Below are 21,281 nucleotides of genomic sequence, written 5' to 3' on the forward strand. Positions count from 1 at the left end.
GAGAACATGCAGAAGGAAGCACTTATCAGGGACCATTTCCAAGTAGAGCGTGGGTGTAGCTACCTTGTTTTGTGGGGCAAGGAAGATTAATTGATTGGAAAAACGCAGTGTTGTGCTCAGGCCTCTGGGCTGGAGAATAGTCTCAAATATCCTCAATAAGGTTTTGTAAAATATAGACATTTACACTCATTTATGATCTCAACAAGCATTGCTTGGATTCTGTCTAATATTTACTGTAATGTTAACTCAGTGTTTTCTTTCTAAATACTCTAACTTCAGAGCAAGTATACTCACTCTCTAACCCTCTGAACTGTATCTTCGCTTATACCAAATTTCTTACCCTTCTAATACTGCCTCACTCAAATTAGGACCTACAATGGTGTTAATCACCATAATCCTCTTCAGGAGAAAATATTTAAGCAAGTTGAACATGCAAGACCATGTCTAAAGGGAACTGTCACGGCTGCTTCCTTGAATGCAATGGTCCTCTTTGTCTCTATGTGAAAAGAAACTGCCTAAAGTCAGCATGCTTGATACACAGCACTATAGTGGCTGTCATGCAGAAGCACTGCAGAGGAAGCATCCTGCTTTCAATGGTTTTTGCTCAGTGTATTGGTTAGTTTCAATATTATTTTGAAATAGCAGTTCCTCAGTTCCTTCTCAAGAAAATCAGTCCTGAAGAACTAAGACGTCAAAGTCCTTGTTATGATGTAGGACCAGGTGAAAGCGATCCATTACCCAAAGAAGTCAGTGCTGGTGCTCATATTTTGTAATTTCAAATTTTCTTCCATTCCACAAATATGTTTTTCCCTTATGATCATACTGAGTCCTGTTCTTCATTTTGGTTTTATGCCTGCTCAAGTGCACAAAAGCAGACAGATGCCCTTGGAATTCTACGAGTACCTAAGAAATGAGGTCTCATTTGGTCCTTAAACTTATATTAACACCTGCAATGTAACTTGTCTGTTGCTGAATACAATACTGCACATGTTCTTTAAGAATGCCAGGCAATGTAAGATGTAGGCTTTCTTTATTCAGATTCTGCATATGATTTATTAAATTGTTAAAGGTCATATTTTCATGTGGATAGAAAGACAGTTGGTATTCTGGAAGTAATTATTATCACATCCTGCAATTGCAATGGATATAGGGAATGGTTAAGGCAAATGTTTGCATTACCTGTTGACCGTGATAAAATACAGCTAAAAGGAACATTGCCATCAGTAGTAAAGATGCCTCCTTTGTACCCAGGAAGTCTGTTCTGGATAAATAAAGAAAAATAAAATAAAATACAGTTATTGATTTGTCAGTGTTTGTTGCAATTATGCAGAAAGTTCATGCTGTAATTCACCTTGAACTTTTCCTTTTTCTTTAAAAAATGCTTTTTATTTGAAAATTTAACTTAGAAATGCATAATTTCAAGAGGACAGGAGTATTATCAGAGAGGCAGTCAACAGCACCTCTCAATTAAGTGTTGTCCACAAAATTACTTAATATACCTTCAAGTCTTGCATACAAGTCATTGATTAAAACATTAAAGAGAACTAGTCCTAAAATGGAGTCCTCCATAACCCACTAGTGACAGGACTGAAGCATGTTTTAAACCTATATACTATGATGTTTTGAGCCTGACTCATGAGCAAATTATTCAACCATCATGTTCTGGTTTAGTCGAGCTGCATGCTGGACATTTTGTCCAGGAGGATACTGTGAGAATAGTATTAAAAGTTTTGCTGTCATCTAAAAAGATTACATTAGCTGGTGTCTCTTGGTCAGTATCAGGTGATATTTGTCAGAGGAATCCTAAGTTTAGAAAAACTAGAGTGTGAAAAAGAAGACCTTGATGAAAACTAATTCAAATGGAAACTTGCTTGTGAGTAATCTGACTAAACTGAGCCTGTGGCCTGTTGAAGAATTTATGATACGGAAATGTATTACTAGGGGATGAGTCAACAGTACAGAGTGAAACATCTTTGTATAGAGACACAAAACATCTTCGTTGTCTGCAACTTCAAATTCAAGTGTTCCCATTTGGAATTTGACAAAAATGGCCTTCCAAAGATTTGATCCTGGAAGGACTCTAAGGGCAGAAGCCTCAAATGTAGAAGTTACATATATTTGTTATTGGATGTAATAGTAATGTAGTAATTGCAGGGACAGATGACTTTCACATTGGGTTGCAATACTTTTTGTTAAACTAATTAATGTAGCTAAGAAAACAGAGAAAATACTGGAAACAGAACCTTCAAGCTTGTGCTGCCTAACATTAAAGGCGAAGCTCAAATCCTTGCTCTGAGTATGGAGCATCTTTGCTGAGTTCCCTACCTCCTGGATTGCTGGTTGCTTGGAAGAATATCTCTGGCTCTTTCTTCCTCCTCTGTACTAAAGTCACTGGAGACTTTCCATGGGGAATACAAACTATTCTGAATTCTCTGAAATTTTCACAAAAGGGAAAACTTTGCTACATTTGACTCGAGAAAAGAAATTAAAGACAATGATCATGATTTCTACTTCTAGTTTAAGCTGTTGGCCAAAATATTGTTTCCTTACTGCAATCTGTCATATTCTGGGGGCTCTGTCATGAATATGCTATGTGTATAGAGAAAAGAATTACAACTCAAGTCATTAGCAACTTGGTACTGTAGGAAGCTGGCAAGGAAAGATGTGTGCAGAGCCCTGCAGTGTTGAACATGTAACCGTTGTGAGAACTACTTGCACTGAAAATCCTTTTTTTTCTTCTCCAAATCTTCAGATATTCGTTTTTCTGGCATGCACACAAAGTATCAAATAATAAAGACATGTTTTTCTGAACTAACAAAATCACTGCTGCTCTAAATTTGGGGTTATTTAGCACTAGGTACAGCTCTGTCTTGCCATTAGTTCATCAACTCCTTCTGGGAAGGAGGCCTGAGAGGAGGAGCATGTCCTTCAAGTGGCCTCCTACAAAATGTTACCATCCCTATATTTCTTAGATCTCTGAGAGCCATGTCTTAGTTTTTGACATTTATACAGGTAAAATCCTGCCCCTAAAATTCAGATGTTCACTCCTGTTTGCCTAAAAGAAGGTATAAATTTCAGTTAGTACTGCTGGAGTTTCTAGGACTTGAATCAGGTGATCTACATGAAACATGAACAGACTAAGAAAGACAAAAGAGATAACCTCTGCTCAATATTTAATTATTTTCATGAAATGAGCATTTAAATAAAAATATCTGAGAAAAAAAAAAAGTCACAGTATAAGTCTTGCTGGACTAGTCATTGTCTCTTGCTACCAACTGTATTTTTAACTATGATGTTATCCAGTACGTGTAGTCTTGCAACACTTGGACCTTTATTTTTACTTTTTAATTATTATTCTATTTTACAAACATATAATTTTAATAATAATACCAGTTCCTAAAGAAAGCTGTGAACACTTACTCTCCATTGTGGTTTAAGTTGTCATATTGCAGGAAAAGTGAAGCATAAATGGTCTCAGCCAGTAGAGCATAGATTGCAATCATGATGAGAAGTACTGCCAGCTTCAGGACAGAGTTGAGACGAAGAAAGACTGCACAGGTCACCATTGCCAGCACACCAGTGAAGACAAAATACTAACAAGAAAAAAAGCAGTCATTATTTTTCGTCATTACGGATTATATATTCACTCCATAAGTATCTACATAAAAGATCAAATTATCAGAAATATCAAAAAAGATTTGTCTTCGATTTGGTGCTCAGGTAGATATTCTTAAAGTGCTTGCTATAACTGAATGTTGATTAAAAATTCTCTTATTTTGCATGGCACCTCCATGTTAGCAGAAATCTTCATCTTTATTGCAATTTCTCATTATTAGGAAGAAATGGGCATTCTGTATCATGAAAAGAGGGAAGTGAGAGATGCTATATGTAGTAGTGTGCTATTTAATAGTCAACTGAATGAGAATCATTTTTACTCCCTTAGATTCTGAATTTTCAAGGTTTACATTAATCAGGACAGGAGAATCATATTCCTGCTTTATCCTTCTCCCATTCTATCTGAAGAGAGGACAAAGGCACAGGTTTGGATGTATTTTTATTATTATTTTTATTTTTAATATTGCAGGTCAAACTCAGCTTAAAGTGTGATGCCTGGAGATTTTATTCGTATTTCATTTTCTAATCTCATCATTGTCTCATGTTTCTCAATGATTAGTCATCTGTCAAATGCAATCTGTACACGTGATACTGGACATAGAGAGATAATCATGTTCATGAGTTATTAAGATTTGAAATGGCAACATCAACACCCACAGTCCAAATGTAGTTTAAATTAATTTCCATCATAAAACTTTAGGAGAGATTGCAGCATTCATTTTTCTTAGAACACTTCTCTTTAGTACAGATCCACTGTAAAAAAATGCATAGCTCTGCAACTTGCAACATACTGGAGGCAATATCATGACACTGCCTTATGACTTTCTATGTGCCATACGCATGACCAAGCCATCAATTTTGCTACCTGCTTGCTCATCATAGAGAAGATTTCTTTGCGTCGAATGAAAATTTATAATTACTACATTAGAATGACTGCTGTTTTTGCAATATAAGAAATATTAGTCTCCTCCACTAGCTTCATATGAATTAAATAGCAAATTTTATTTTACTTCATATTATTTTGAGTTGGTGTATTCAATTATTGCTGGATGTTTTTCAAATTATTTTAAAATATACAAGACAATTAACAAAAAACAGAAATCCAGGTAAATCTGCTGCTCACAAAAATGAAAGCTGGATGACTTAGTTTGGTCAACCATTTACTAGTGGCTTTCCTTGCCAGGGATTTAAGGGATGAATGAGGATATTACTCCTGAATCAGGGTTTCCATTTTCCCTAATGATTTTTAATAAAGAAACAAAATTTGTCTCGACGTTTAATGAAACGTGGGTCTTGTCGTGTCTCACTGTCTCAGGTCAATTCACATTTTAGCTGTAAGCCAAACATGGTGCATTTCCATAGTTCCTGGCTGAATAGCAAGAATAATAAAAAATACTGGGGTAGGTTCTGGTTGTAATGTTCTATTAAACTGTAAGATTGATTCCTTTTCTAACCCATATCTGTTTTTCTACCTTTACAGAGCTATTAAGGCACCTGACTTCACCATCAGTACACAGATCATTGATTCCAGGTAATAGTTATGTAAATTTTGTCATCTGTGCCTCAGATTCAAAAGTACCCTCTGATGTACCTCAGGATAGGAACAGATGTCAGAAAAGGATGCAGATGAATTGAACGTCTGGTTCTTCAGAGGTACTGGTTTGTCAAAATCACACCATAGCTGTGAAGAAAGAAAGAAAAGAAACTCAGGGCTATATCGTGCACTGGTGATTAAATGGCTGGTCGCTGGGTTCAGGGATGGAACTGGCTGACCTACTGCTCTCTGCCTCAGCTTCCTAACTTCCAAGAAGGACTAAATGGACAGCGGAGAAAGAAGAGGGGAAAAGGAAAAGCTATGTACACTACAGTCATTCTAGGTAACTTTCCTAGGCAATCCTGTTCCCAAAGTGGTAAAATGAGCTCCTTCAGGAGTTTCAAAGAACTGACATTGGACTCTCAAGAATTAATTCCTGAAAATGTTTATACTGTGCTATAAATTACAGAGAAAAATTATTAAAATGTGAACATAAAACATATGGATGTTATCCTTCCAGAGATGGGATGAAATCTCATGACACTCTGCAGAATTGGCTTGGGTCTAACCATAAAAGGGTCCCAGAACTGTAAGTGAAACATTCAGAATGGAAGTAAATGAAAAATGGTTCATTATACAATGTTTTTGAGAACTGTATGGGAAAAAAGTCAGAAAATATTGCTTTTTACTCTTATGGCCTGCATTTAATTTAATAGTATTTCAAACTAGCTATATTAAATATAAACAAAAGGGTAGTTTTGAGTCATAATACATTGAGGACTAAGAGCACAGGCAAAAAAATCATTAATGGTTTCATATTTTGACAGTTAAAGCAGATGGAGTTTCCCATCACATATATTAGTCCAATCTGAATGTTTATACTAGGTCATTTCATCAACCTGTTACATGCAAGCTAGTTCCCCTGGCCCTCTTACTCACAGAGAGATTTGTTAATGAAGTCCAACTACTTATAATTAAATTCTAATGAATTTTGAACTTGGAACACTCTTGTTTGATTTTTCAGTAACTTGGTCATCTCTGCAATACAACAACATTTTCTAGGTTATCTATTCAGCCTTGCGTGACAACTGGTAATGACACCTTATGCAAGTTCATGAGGTGTGCATTACTTCTCTGCAGGGCAGAGTTCCATGACAGCCAGTCTGGGTACCTTTTAAAAAGATATCCAAGACCAGAAACTTTTTTCTTTTTTCTTTCTTCTTTTTTTTTTTTTTTTTTTGATGATAAGAATGTATTTGATATAGTGAACTACAGAATCCATTTGCCCATCCAGTGAAACCAAAGACTTAAGACACTTATTAGAAAGCATTCAAGTCCAACTCCACTACAGTTGGCTGAATTCTCAATGGACGTACACAGCTGAATGACTGAGCTGCATTACTGGCTCTTAAGTACACATAGGTTCCTACAGAGTGTTGCTGTCCACTATACGGAAACCAGCAGCTTCATGAAGTCACCGTTTTTAGTGATGTACAGAAAGTAGTTAAAAACAGTTAGAAACAATCTATTATTATAGTAGAATTTTGCCATATGAAATAATGAAATTATGTAAATGCTTTGGTTTCATGTAGAGGTGAGGACTGGAATATAATAATATAACAAATGTTACTGTTTCTTGTCTTATAGATGACCAATGGAATAAGAGTAAAAACAGTTACATTTCTTTGACTGTTTTTTGGATTAGCCATCCGAAAAATTATAGCAGAGTCAATCTTCAAAAATAATCAACAGCAAGCCATGGAGAAAATCTTGTTATAAAAATACTTATAACAAATTGAGTATAGTCACTTTTTCCAAGAGCAAAATTCATTACAGCAAAATCTTGCCTGATAGATATTTGTCAAGTTTAATTTGAAATCCTCTAAATTTTACAGCACTCCTTAGTGATCTATCCTATAATGTACCAGTGTTCTTATGTGAAGGAAGCTTTCAGTCCTGTCATTTACCATATTTATATTTTCTCAGTGGAGGTATTCTTTTTCCAAGTGACTCTCTTATCACTGAGGAACCAAGAGAGGTGCTGCGTCCTAGCATTGTTGGTATTGTGTTATAGTTGCTATTATTTTTATTGTCACTAAATGCTTTCTTGGTCTCATTCACGAAGAACAAAATTCAGCTGAAAAAGAACAGCCAAACCATAAGCAAGAGGTACCATAAGAGATGAAACTGTGAGGATGTTTTTTCTGTATAACTGTGATATTTACTTCCTTCTTTGCACAGACTTCAACATCTAACAAGTTGTGGGGTATGATTACCTGTCTAATTCATGTAAAGCTGTCTCATATTTCTGAAGACATCCAGATAATCAGGATTCTACAGTCTTTGCATCTGTGTTAGATCCAACTCTTTTACCGTGTGAGTTTGTATAGAGATAGGCCCACAGTATTTAATTAGCAATATCTTTATCTAAGCAAAGATTTAATACATACCTTTCCTCAGTTACACTGTCAAAATTTGCTCTAGCTTTTTAATATCTGGGCCTTAGTGGAAAAATGTACATTGGAAGTCCAGTCTAAATTCCCTGTATGGGCAGTGCAGAGAAGAAAATCTCTTTAATGGGATTAGTATAATCGCAAGACATTTTGGGGATACTTTTTCTTCTGCACTGATTCTAAAAAGATCTGCAAGCAACCATGTCCATCATTTGATGCTTCAGCGAATGTGAATCTGGGCTGAAGGAGTCTGTTAAAACCACTAAATGAGTAAATGGCAAGTTATGATTAGAATTTAGGATTTTTAACTTTTCTCCTGCAATGATGTTACTGCCCAACATCACTTGCTCAGTAGGTATGTTCTAGTTCTATTGACTCTTTTCATTTTTTAGCAGGATAACTGACAGAAATCTGAGTTGAGGAATTTAATATTTACAGGCATTACTCCGACTAATTGTCTTTAAGAAAGTATAGGAGAGTGTCAGAAAATGAATTGTTCTCAAACTGTGAATATATTGAACAGAAATTAGCAGAAGGGCTTTAAAAATATATGATTATCATGAGGAAAAGTAATTAGATATTTCAGAAATACATAGTTTAAGCATCAACCGAAATTTCCTGAAATTGTGGTACCTTCCCTTCTACATTTAAATCATAGCTGGCTTATAAACACATTTAGCAAGTCCTTTAGCAAGCTTAATAATTCATAAATCATTTTATCCTGTATAATAACCACTGGTTCCCTATGAAGCTTACAATATTTATGATGGCTCCAAGAAAATTAATCAGAATAGATGCAAATATAATGACATTCCTGGCCAAGTAGGTCTCATTAATCCAGCAGCAAGTTTTCCGAAGCATTAAGGGTAAACATTTGTAATCCTCTGCTGTGGTGATTAGCACAAGAGCGGAGTGTAACATAATCAGAATAGAAAATTGAATGACCATTGGTATCACCCTGGGAAGAAAAAAAAAAAAAAAAAAGAGAATCCAGCATTAAACTTCATCATTATACCACTGCTAACAAAAATTAACGTGCCAACAGTTAATTCTAGGAAAAATCAGTTGTCATTAATTCAAGAGAATTAGTTCAGGGAAATAAAGACAGAGAAAGAAGAGATTTATTCTTGTTCCATGTGCCAGCCATTGCTTTACATTGTTTCCTGATGAGAAATTGCTGTTGAAGAAGTAAGCCAAGGAAATCACTGCCAGTGCCTCTATCTGTCTAACTAGTGTCTGAACAATAAGAATCTTCATTCTTTCTGGACACTTAAGTTGTCCCTTAAGTTGCTTTTAGAGCAAATCTATTCACACTGTAGGATTTTCTCTCCGTACATATATATATATGTATTAGTTCCCTCTCCAGTAGGCTAGGAGGTTTGGAAAAGTTCTAGATCTGACTACAAGTCTGCAAGTCTGCTCTCCCGCATCCTGTTGAGGAAGGTGTAGTGCTATTTGTATACTTGGGCCCCCTTGCAAGAAAAAGGTGTAAGGTGAAAATGGAAGTGAAAATGGCATTGTAGATCTTTTTTCCTAATTTTTCAGGAGGTTAAGGACAGCCATTTTCATTCCCTGCATCTAAGTGGACTATATCTAAAATTTCCTGAAGTTCTTAATTTCAAGATGTTCGGATTAGGCATTAGCAGAGCAAATTCTGAACTAACAAAGTTCTAAATTCAAAACTGTGATTTGAGCCTATTAAGTAGAAAACTTTCATTATAGAAAAATCCACTGTAAGATAATAGGCATGGAATCAATGGAAAAAAAGAAACTAGCACAAATGTATGTCCAAAATATGACATTTTAAAAATGACACACACCCCTCAGAACAATTCACAGCAATGCAGCTATGGCTTATGTTTACATTTCCTACTCTAAAAACCACCTAATTAATGAGACTTGGAGTGTGGAAATTCAATACACTGAAAAGGAGGCAGTAGATAGCAGAGCATTTTTCTTAAGGAACGTGTCTTAACTGGTATACATAAGATATATACGTGTATGATGATAGTTTTTTCTAGCACTAAATTATGTTACAAAACATTTTAAAATTATATAGGAAAAATACAAAAATGGAAGTTCTGTGGTCTAATGAGCTGAAATAAGGTGAATTATGAATTAATGTCCTTTGAGAGCTTCCATGCAGTAATATTATATTTGAAACTCTTCCAATGATGTACTATCGGTACACAGTGTTATTTTATACTTCCTTCAGCATTTCATTCCCACAAGATTTTCCAGAGGTTTATATGTGACAAAACAGCGGAGCTTTCCCCAAAAGTTCCAGTTTGCTCATCCAGAAGTAAATCTGCTTTAGAAAGAAGGGGGAATGTAGCTAGTAAAATCAGACTGCATTATGAAGGGAAGAATGAATAATGAACAAAGACTAGAGCAAGACCACAAATTTCATGATGTGCAATTAAAATTTGTGTCAAGAGTCACATGATTCACTGAAAGTTCCAGGGACACCAAATAGATTATTTGTTGATGTTACGAGAGCAGCTTCTATCTGTGAAAATACACAGGAAGTCACTGATGCTTTCTGTAAAATACAATATGTTCATGGATACACTGAGAATGTGCTCATGAACAGAATTTCAGAAAAATAATGTGGGTGTGAAATCAATAATCTGGGAGACAGAAATCTTTTTTTTTTTTTTTTTAATGGAGCTATAGCATGGACACTAATATTCTAGTTTCTCCCTCACTACTGTATATAGAGAGTTCAGAAGTAGTACATTGTCCAAGATAGCAGACTATCCTGTGAAAAAAAATAGAAAAAAAATTAAGATAGTTAAGAGGGAACAATAGAACCAAGGAAGATAAAATAAAACCAGGGAAAAGTTGGACAATATGGTCATGGAGAATTAGTCGAGAGAGCTTATCAAGAGAGCTGTGTAGTTCAGGATAAGATTCATCTTACTACCAAGAAGTCTCATATTTATTCAACTGAAAAGCACCTTGTGATCCCCTGATTGACTGGTTCTCCAGTGGCTATATTTGGAACCCAGAGTATAGATACTGGTTTACAAAAATTATGTGAGATGAATTCCTTCAGTTTAATACGCTAGAATATTCTGCAATAGCCTTCCTACTTTCCAAAGCCATATGACTGAAATCCTCTTTGGAACTGATAGTTTCTAACTATATCTTTGATATATATAGACAGTCTATTTATGCATATGTAGCCCACCACTGCTGCTGACCTAGCCTGACCCAGCTTTAAATGAAACCAGAATAAAGCTTTAAAAAAGATTAGGGTCAAGTCTCAAGATGTCAGACCAGAGGACAAAAAAACATGAGTTCTTATTTCAGTTTTCCACACTCTAAATTTAGGACAAAATGTTATTGCATGATAGTACTATACAGAGAGCATCTGGGAGCCTAAATCTGGAATACAAATCCAAAAATGCAACACAACCTGCTTAGGTGCCTGAGAAACCATGGCCTTGTTTTTGTTCATATTAAATATGTAAGGAACAACAATTATTCTGTTGTGGCTTTACAATTGAATGTTTGTGTGTTTTTTTCTTGACTAAGTCTTCTTAGGATTAAAAGAAAACTACACTCTTCACATCAAAGACCTCCAAAAGATCAGTCCAGTATCTCTGTTAAGATTATATTGACAGCATATTGATAGGATCAAGTCGAGAAGAAAACATTGGGAGGTCAGAGGAATAGGAACAACAGCAACATAAGTTACTGCCAAAGAACTTTTCTCTGAAGTGGAACACCAGAGTAGATACCCTTTACACTGAAGAAGCAACTCAGGGCCAAATTATTTTCATCCCAGAAGTTCCTTTATTGTCAAGATCAAATGAGGTTTCAAATTGAGCTTTTGCCTTCCCTCTTCCTGATGCATAGTTGGAAATCAAGAGTTGTGAAGCCAGAAGGATAATTTATGTAAAACAAAGCATGCAAATGTCTAAATGAACAATTTTAAATCTGTTTGTATCCCCTCACAAGAATCACCCTTGGGAAAAACTGTCAGAAGTAACTATATCATAGAAGTTTGGCCTACTATAATCTATTGTCCATGTGAGCATATACGAAGTTCATTGCAGGAGATTAATCAAAATCCCAGGATGTTCAGATGGAGAAGATGGATCACTGTAGATAGGCAATGTAACTTAATGGCTTCACAGAGGATAATTACAGCAGAAATATGGCATTAGTTTATGTCATATAATATCCCCAACCCAATATTTCAAAGCATGAAAACTGCTGCTAGTATTCTTAAATTCTGTGAGGTTCTTGTCAGGGAAAAATATGAATGGATCCAGTATTTATCCTGTAGGAGACAGACATAAGCTGAGATAAAATACAGGAACTCCCAGACACAGTAGATGTAGATGTAGCGATAGAAAGCAGATGTAATAATAGAAAGATGATTCCTTATTGAACGCACAGATCACGGCAAACTATCGGAAAAGTCCCTGCAGATACTTCATGATGATTTAAATAATGTTTTCTTTCACTGTTTCAAAAAAATTCCCAAAAGACCCAGTTCAGAAAATATTCAGATGTATTTAAGCAAATACATAATCCCATCTCCAGTCAACAGAGCATTAAAGCATTAATTGAAAGGCAATTAATTGTGTTGTATGGATAAATTACCATGAGGAGTGTGAAAATTATACAGTTTGTAGACTATTCCTTGGAAATTGTGTCCATGTTCCTCCCATAGGGTAGTTCACTTCTCTGATATCTACTAGAAGTATAAACAGAAGTATGTAGGATTTTCTGAAAAAAAATCCTGCCTAACTTAGTGATATTTTCTTCATGTGTTCATTCCTGGAATTTATTTTTGAACAGAAATCTCAAAATTTTGAACTTCCAGATTATTTTCTCATTCAGTAAACTTAATCAAAACCTGCTATGCTAGTGATGCTCAGCTACTGCTACTTTTCATTTAAAAGCCATGTTTTGTTAAGACTGAAACAGATTGTGAAACAGAATATCATAAATTGAAAATTGAAGACTAAAATTTGCCTTCTTAAATCTTTACAGTTATATTCAGCTCCTGAAAGAACATATGAATGGCCATAAAGTATCCCTGCACTTATACAAATCTTTCTCAAAAGGGATAATGATAAATACTCTTTCCCTAGATATCTTCCCGGCTTCTGAAAATCAACATTTAAGGGAATTCCCGAGGCCTGCGTTTCAAAATTTTATTTAAAAAATTCTACTGATCTTATACAAAATATCTAAACTTTATTTGCATTTACTTCTAATTTAAGGCCCATTTAACTTTCAGCAAAAAGGTCTGCAAAGAATCTGTGACATGCTGGAGGAAACAAACAGTACTAAGCAATATGGGAAACCAGAATGTGAGTCAGTTGCAGGCATGGTGGCTGAGTGACTCATTCTGCATTAACTCCAATGGCACCAGCACCCTCACAAGAATTAACAGAGATAAATCCATGCAGATTGAAGAAATGTCACGTATTTTTGCTATTATTGCAGTGATTGATATAGCAGCAGAAATAATTTTGGAAAATGGGTTCCATTAATAAGATCCATAAATCTTCTTGTACATACTGAAAAAATATAAAAGTAACAGCTACAAGGAATGAAGAATTTTTAATGTACTTTGTGAAAAAGACTTCAGACCAGCAAACTTACGAGTATTAGAGCACTATAGCGCATAAGGAAAATGTAAGGTCAGATACTATTCTGGGTATGTTCTCATTTACATTCAACTGCGAAATACATAGATTGTGCAGCCACTTGCTTGTGTCTAACCACCATTTTGTTACTCTGAGACATAAATGTAGTGAACCTGATCTTCCAGAGGTGATCCAATAGATATTACTACATTAATGTAACATAAGCTTCTTATTTCGTATAAAAGTACTGTATTTTCAAAATTATTCTCCGGGAACACATAGACTAAGTTTCATCTGAGTGGTAGAAACCACTCGGGAATTATGATTTTCTAGATGCTTTCATTTTAGGACTTTCTTTGCTAAAACCCAAATGAGATTAGAGGCATATTTTGTTAAATAATAGATAAAAGTGACAACTAGTAATATTGACTATGTTACACATAGAGATTACAGTTATGACACAGTTTTTTCACTTCAATAGGAACCTGTTAAAAGCAGGTTGCCAGGTAGAAGCAGATGTGGGAGATAGTCTGCCAGATCACCTATTGCTGTTGCTTTATAAGGGCAGAACATTGCTTTCCCAAGCTGGGTAGTACGCATCATAATACAGTACATTTTCTTATGTACAATGTAAGAAACAAAACAAAACAAAACAATCACAGATTCCCAAGGTGATTGTCAGTCAGTTAGCAAAGAAGCAACATTTTAATTCTGGATTATGATCACTGAACTGAAAGCAGCAGACCATACTGTGCAGAACTCTTGTAAGCTCTTGCAAACTTTCCTCAGCGGGGGTTCTTCTTCAAAACTCAGTACAATCCAAGCATTATAATACAATCAATAGATTCACATGAAAATGAGAAACTTCAGATAATATGATACAAAAGTAGATAATAAAGAGGAGGAGGGGAAGGCCAAAATTATTTTCAAAGAGTTTTAGGAACAAACAAAATTTATTGGCTTATTTCATATATAGAAATGTTATTCCACAGTTTGGTTTTCCCAAGAGTGCTTTCAGATATATAGCAACGTATCTCTGTATTTACCTGGAAGAAGGAAGTAAGCTTTGGATAGCAGTGATGAATACGAGAACAATAAATGCGCATACCAAGTTTGATTTGAATACTTCGTCTCGCATTTGAGAATACTAGAATAAAAAAAAAAAAAGGTAAATTAGTTGTTAACTCATGTAGTGATTTCATAAAGATTACCAAGAAAAGTCTCTCATTTTGATTCTCATTTTGAAGTAGCTTTATTGACAGGTTCTTTTTCCAATATATTTGCATTAAAAGAACACACACGTATTAGAGGCTTGCACTGCTGTGTAGAGTATAAAATACATAATTGCTTCACCAAAGGAATTATGGGTTCCTGAAGGTAAACACTAAAGTCAGCTGTGACTGTCTGCATGAATTTTATTACAGACGTCCCTGTGCTTGACAGATAGATGCCATTCTGTTTTCTTTTTTACTTAAAATAAAAACAAAACAAACAAACAAACAAAAATAAAACAAAACAAAACAGCAACAAAAAATACCCACAAACCAACAAACCCAGTTTGGGACATTCTATGACTTAGATATGGGTCATTATCTCTACATATGAACATATCCAGAGGCTATACAGAAATATATCAACATTGGCATTCTCCATGGAGGAAATGAGGGAGGGTATTACTATGTAAAAGATCATTTGAAGAACTTTATTATTATCATTTATTCAGAAAGTATTTGTATAGCATATCAGGCTATTGAATATACTAGCAGAATCCATTTTACAGGGATTACCAAGAACGGAGCAACAGATACATCAGCAAATCACAGTGGATCAGTTTGAGTGGAGATGCTGCCTGAATCCTCAGCTGGCATTAAACACTTCTGATTCAACAAAACTCTAATCATTTATAGTAGATTAAGATTAGTCCTGGGATGTATTTGTCCTAGAGTGATGATACTAAATTTTCTCCAGCTAATAAAATCTCCTTCCATAGGGGCCTGCTCCATTCATTTTACTTTCCCTGAACAATAACTGAGTTTCATTTAAGCTCTTGTTTTGCAGAAGCTGGCAGTTACATGTGCAGAAGAGTCAAAGAAATACCACCTATGAGCATCTTTCTTCAGGAGTTTGGAAATAAGGCAAACTGTGGTTATAAATGCTCAGAAAGTGTTATAATTGAGAAAAATGAAATGGGTCAGGAACATGCACTGAAAGAGTTCAGCTATAATCCTGTCTAGATTTAGGCTATAAACATTGTAACATAGAATCTTGGAATCATACAACCACTTGAGTTGGAAGGGACACTTAAAGTTCCTCTAGTCCATTTCCCCTGCAATGAACAGGACCATCTACATCTATATGGATAAACTCAAGGTTCTGAAAATGGGAAAAAGGCTTTTCCCTTCCCTGCTCCCATTTGCTTTGAGTAAGTGATGTGTTTATCCGTTGGTGCCTTTCATTTTGGATTTTCCTTTACCATGATTATACCCTATGTATGCTGCTGTCAAAAGCAGCAACACTTTGACATGATTTTTGATGGTGCTCACAGGCAACTCCATTTCATTTTGCTGCTGAAAGCACAGAGGTACTAACCTCTATTTCATTTGCAGGGAAAGAGAATGGCATCAGACTGTTTAGATAATGGACTTTTTTTTTTTTTGGGGGGGGGGTGGGAAGGCACAAAAAAAATCAAAGGCAAAAAGAAAGATACGTTTCTTAAAATATAACAGGAAATTCCAGTTATTCCTTAGCAAAATTACAGACAATGAATTGAATGAAATACAAAACATGGAATTGGCTGCTGCTGTGTCAAGCATTATGTCAAAAGCATGAATGCTGTGGTCTAATCTGTAAGAGTGCCATGATGAGAAATTGTTAGTGTCTCTAAGGCAGTACAAACACCAATGTCAAACATAGCACTTTTCTAGCAGCCAATCCCTTAATGGCTTGGAAAAGTCATTAAGGATAGATTAAGTCTCAAGACTCTTCCAGAAGTATGGGAAAGCATGTGGCCAGCTAGAGCCAGGTGGAGTTGCAGAAAGAATCATGATGACACTTAAATAATTGTAGCTACTGATCAGTTCCACTGATCTAACACACACTCACACTGTCATGACTTGATCATAGTGCAGAGGAGACTCACTGTGCTTCTCTTGATACTTGAGCCCTTTGCCTTGAGCTTGGAATTACTGGGTGGCACTGTTTAGCTACGCCCATCCAGCTAGCTAAAATTCAGCTCAAATAAGAAAGGCCAAGGTTCCTCCACTGAGTAATGCTGCACATTCCCCACCTTTCAGCTTCTTCTAGAGCTTCTTGGAAGGAGGTGATGCTGGACATGCAATGGTCTTCATATGTTCACCTAGAGTTTTTGTGCACTGGGGAGGAAGATGGTTGGCACTATGTCCACTGCTGATCTTCTAGATGAAATGGAAGATAGTGGTTTTAATTTTAGTTTTTCCTCTGGAGCAATGGAAAGTCTTTTGCAGCTTCTGCTGAGCAAGGATAGAAGATGGAAACTCAAGGCAGGAGATGAGATAGATGAACTTCTAAGGAGACCAAAGAGTAGATACAGACCCTACTGATAATCGATAACAGAAAAGACGATGATCAAGAGGGTCAGAGTTTGTCAAGTGTTTCTTGCACAGATCCCTGGGAAACAACTGGAAGTTTCTGAGTTGAAGGAGAGAGGTGTGGCTAATCTCTGCAAGGATACAGGATACAAGAAGTGAGAGGTTTGTTTCACAGTCATTGAACTTCTCAGCCACCTGAACTTCTGATACTGAGAAATTCAGATATTTAGGAACTCAGATATTTAGGTCTAATTTTGACATGAGAAAAACTGTATTGTAAAAGCCCTTTTGATGTTTTCTGTGTGCTCATCTCACTGAAAATACACAGACTCTTCACCTCTAAGATCAGAATGATTTATGATAGTAATACATATACATAGAAAAGCCTAGGATATGTTTATACAAATCTTTATACTGGAAACTTTCCTTAACAAAAATCCTGCCAGAATGCTAATCACCTTACTCCATTACTATTACTTATCCTCTCTGAAAGTACACATTACTGATGTTTCTAAGTAGATGCTATTAAGGTAGAACATCATAATGATATCTTTTAATTTTTGGAAATCATGTAAAGTATTATCAGATTTTCCTTATGAGCCATTACATGTTTGAAAACCCTTAGCGTACTTTCTTGCTACCATTAGCAGTACTCTCCAGTGATGTCTTTTTCACCCTGTCTGCCTACATCCTATTTGTGAAAATAACCTCTAGCAAAACTGTGAGTAAATTAGTCTCTAAATTAGACATCAAATGCTAATGAGTAAAATGCAGGTTAGTAATGACTAGTCCATTTGAGGAAGGGATCTGTACACTATACCAAATGAAGATCTTGCACAAAACATTTGAAAAATGTATTCTTAAAAAATTAATGGGGAAAAAAATACACATATTGCAACAGAGAGATAACCCAGTCAGTAACGTAATCACTGCTGCTTGCTGTGGAATCTACATTTATCTTATCACCACAGTAGACTTAAATGAAATGAGATGAGAGGAGTGGAAGATGTATCACCAACTTAAACTGCCGTGATATACCGATGAGTTAAACTACTGGGATCTGTGCTAGCTCTCATGCTAGTTTGGCCATGATGTTTTCAGATATTCTTTACCTTATGAAACCTCAGCACTTTTGGAACTACTGCAAATCTGCTGCTGCAATTTCTTGGTTGAACTGAATGAATAATAATAAAACCAAATAAATAATCAAAAAACAAAAATCCAATAACACAGACAGTTGAAAAACTAGAAGTCCAGCACAACATCTGAAATCCATTCAAGCTACCCAAAAAGTTATAATCACAGTGCATGGTAGTCCAGTTATTGCAGGAGGAAGGAATACAGATTATTGTTCATATGGCCATTCACTTCTCTGTGGTTTCAGGTACAGAGCATTAACACAATTCCGATTGAACACTTTTCCTATAACAATGCTTGGGAGCGAGATCAGCTATGAGTACAGGTTGTTCCACATACTGAATAGCTGTGAAGTCTGTGGTGATAGGCATTTATAAGCAAAAGAAGTAAGTATCAGGCAAGTACCAGTGCTGCATGGAAGTGTGATGGCTATATGTGAGGGTGCAATATTTTACATAAGAGAAGTTTGTTTCAAAGTTACCTCTGACTTACAGCTGCCACTGTGCCAAACTGAAAGTAACTGGCAACAGCAAATGGAAACAGCAATGTGAGATGGGAGACCAATAGACTTAATTCTGTTTATTTGCTCAGCAACTGCAGGGCAGATCTCAAGATGCTGATGTAGAAGGTCATGGTAAGCAGTTGCAAAATGTCAATGACTAGAAGAAAGCACAATTCCAGACTGAAAGGTGGGGAGAAGGGGGAGTGCTTCTAATCTGAGTTTTTAGTTTTGTTTCTTGAATGGGCAGGAGGAGAAAAGGAAGAAGTGATAGTAGTAAGAGAACATGGAGTAAATAGCTACCTTCTGCAAGATATCATTTCTCCCAGTATTTTTTTTTCATGATTACCTGATATTATAGTTTAATACTAAGGCCAGCACTAAATGGGGAACTAAGTTACACTGCTAAAGCATCTGTAATTAATACCTAGGTTAACTAGAAGGAAAGAGAAGGATGTTTTCCACATCATCCCACAAGACAGTGCCTATAATGAAGAGTAAATTGTAATTCATCATTCCTTAATCCATATAATCCCTTTGCTTCCTGGTGCTTTCCACATCCTTCTTTGAGCATGCCCATTGTGTCATTGCACATTCAACACAAACAAGAAGGTTCCTGGCTGGCATCTCTCCAAGTGTTGGAGGTGGATGAATGAGAGCAAATAGAAGTATTGCCACTAAAAAAATATACATTCCTATGCTGTGCTAAAAACAACCTACTTTAGAGAGTTTAGTCCACTTTACAGAAAGGAAACTGTGTTCATTTTCCTGCACTTCCTCTTTGGTCCAGACACCTAAAGAGATATTGAATGAAAGGACCATTTTCCAGCCCTTGCAACACACGTTGGTGTCAAAAATGTTACACTGAGAAGAAAACTATCAAAACAGATAAAAAGACTTTTTGTCATCCAGAAGTAAGTGTGAAGTTTGTCATTACTGAATTTTGGTCCTGTTAAGAAGAGTGGGATTTCAGTCGCAGCCTTTTATTTCACTCTTCATTAGATCTGGGTTTCTGTCAGCTTTGCATGATAACTCCACTGAAAGAAATATCTTCGTATCTTCTTTTGCTGCACTGATGGCTTTTGGGGATTTTACCTTATGTCTCAGTATCACAGATATTCTTAGAGGAAATCAAACTTTTTCCTTTTTTAAGAAAATACTTATTTTCCCTTCTATAAGATTGCTTTTAAAATAAGGGCTTCAAAGCATTTCAGGCAGATTTTTTCTTTTCCAGTGGTTTTCATGAAGCTCTCACCATTAATCACAACCTGAGGACTAGATTCCCATAAGTCAAGTAAAACAGCCTGTTTTCTGGTGGAAAATGATGATAATGAAGCAGTTCTCCAAATGTGCAATTAAATATTTTTCTTTTCTTTTTAGTCTAAATTCACATCCTAACACAGACCTTCCATTGCTGCATTTCAGTGGCATGAAAGTCAACAAAATCATCTGAGATATACACAACACCTTTCCTATCCAAATCTGTTGGCATTCTGAATTACAAGTTCTCCCATTGCTTTGCCCTTTTTAACTTAATACATATATATGTGAATGGATTGAAACATAAATTAGTGGGATCGCACTGCTGCTGAGAAGCAGCAAAACCAGGAACAATATTTACTGCTTGAAAGCAGATTTTAAAGAAGGGATGTCTGCCACAAGGAGAGGACAGACTAATTTTGACTCAAATGGCATAGCATAGCAGCTGTCATTGTGAAGATCAGATGGATTCTACCAATAAATGAAAGGCACACATCTATATAAGTATATATATATATATATATATAATGAATAGAAGTGTCAATTTGTTAATAAACTCAATCACTGTTTGATAGGAAAGTGCTTGTACTAGGCAGCAATGAAACTCAGCAAATGGCTTTTGTTGTTTTCAGAAGAAGAGTTTGCTCAGTATAGGCATTTTCCAAAAATTAAATGTGATCATTGTAGTGCTGTCACAACTGCATCATGGCATTGCCCATTATGGCCTCTAGCTCAGACCCACCTTCTGAAAACTGAAACAAAATAAATAAAAAAAAAGACGAACAAAACCAGAACAGAAACAACGCAAGCTAGAACCTAGATCTTCTCTACTTCAGTGGACATTTATTACAATTTGAGTAGCAAATAATGCAGCTACCAAGACTCAGCTACCTTATGCTCCAGGCTGGAGTCTTTAAACATCAGTGAAAAAGGCTTGATATGCTCTCTTCTCAATTTATCGCCACTCCGTAAGTCGATGGTGTGCTCTATTCGCTTGTTAATTTCCTCAGGCCCAGACTGGACATGCAAAGCTTGTGCAAGATGGTTTGGAAGCAGATTTATTGAATTTCTTGTTAGGGCAGCCAGAGTCTAGGGGAAAGCACATGCAAACAGAATAAACCTGCTGGTCCCCTTGGGTTAAAAATGCAATGTTTTAGATCATGTTGCATTGCAAACCATTACAGCATTCCATGCAATTTATTCAATGAAATCTATAGAATTGTAAAATAATAAGTCTGTTCCACTAAACACATGCAGTACATTACGGGAAGTGCTTTAATGTCCTGTCTTATATAGACTAGCAGGTTTGCTACTGTACTGAATGCTAGGAATACAATCCCCTTTCTAGATCCCACTACATAATTATTAGAGCATGAATGAGGGGAGTACACACCAAAATCAAAGCACAGTATCTACATTAATGATATGTTTTTGCAACTCAGAGTGGAAGCTACAGAAACAGAAGTCAGAAATAAAATGAGAATAATAACATTTTTCTTGTCTTAATCTTAGATTTACTGGATGTGTGTAGTTAAGGAACAGATCAACTAGGCAGGAGTAAAGAAGGTGGCATCTCTGCTTGCTTCAGCTTGGGTTTTCAGATAA

The 21,281-nt window shown here is 35.9% G+C and overlaps 1 protein-coding gene across 2 annotated transcripts in view; it reads right to left on the reverse strand.

Annotated features, from left to right (window-relative positions):
* The window catches only part of ADCY8 (adenylate cyclase 8), a 120,091-nt gene that overhangs the window by 17,172 nt on the left and 81,638 nt on the right, over nucleotides 1-21,281 (reverse strand). The window contains exons 8-13 of one of the 2 annotated variants that reach the window (XM_010709320.4): nucleotides 20,568-20,765; nucleotides 14,261-14,361; nucleotides 8,359-8,560; nucleotides 5,207-5,296; nucleotides 3,421-3,593; nucleotides 1,180-1,261 (exon numbers count right to left, since the gene is read on the reverse strand). In XM_010709320.4, coding sequence (XP_010707622.2) covers nucleotides 1,180-1,261; nucleotides 3,421-3,593; nucleotides 5,207-5,296; nucleotides 8,359-8,560; nucleotides 14,261-14,361; nucleotides 20,568-20,765 — 846 coding nt within the window. The remainder of the gene's footprint in view (nucleotides 1-1,179; nucleotides 1,262-3,420; nucleotides 3,594-5,206; nucleotides 5,297-8,358; nucleotides 8,561-14,260; nucleotides 14,362-20,567; nucleotides 20,766-21,281) is intronic. The other variant, XM_019614245.3, reaches the window with a different exon arrangement.

This window comes from Meleagris gallopavo, chromosome 3 (genome assembly GCF_905368555.1).
Source record: "Meleagris gallopavo chromosome 3, MGAL_WU_HG_1.1, whole genome shotgun sequence".
NCBI lineage: Eukaryota > Metazoa > Chordata > Aves > Galliformes > Phasianidae > Meleagris > Meleagris gallopavo.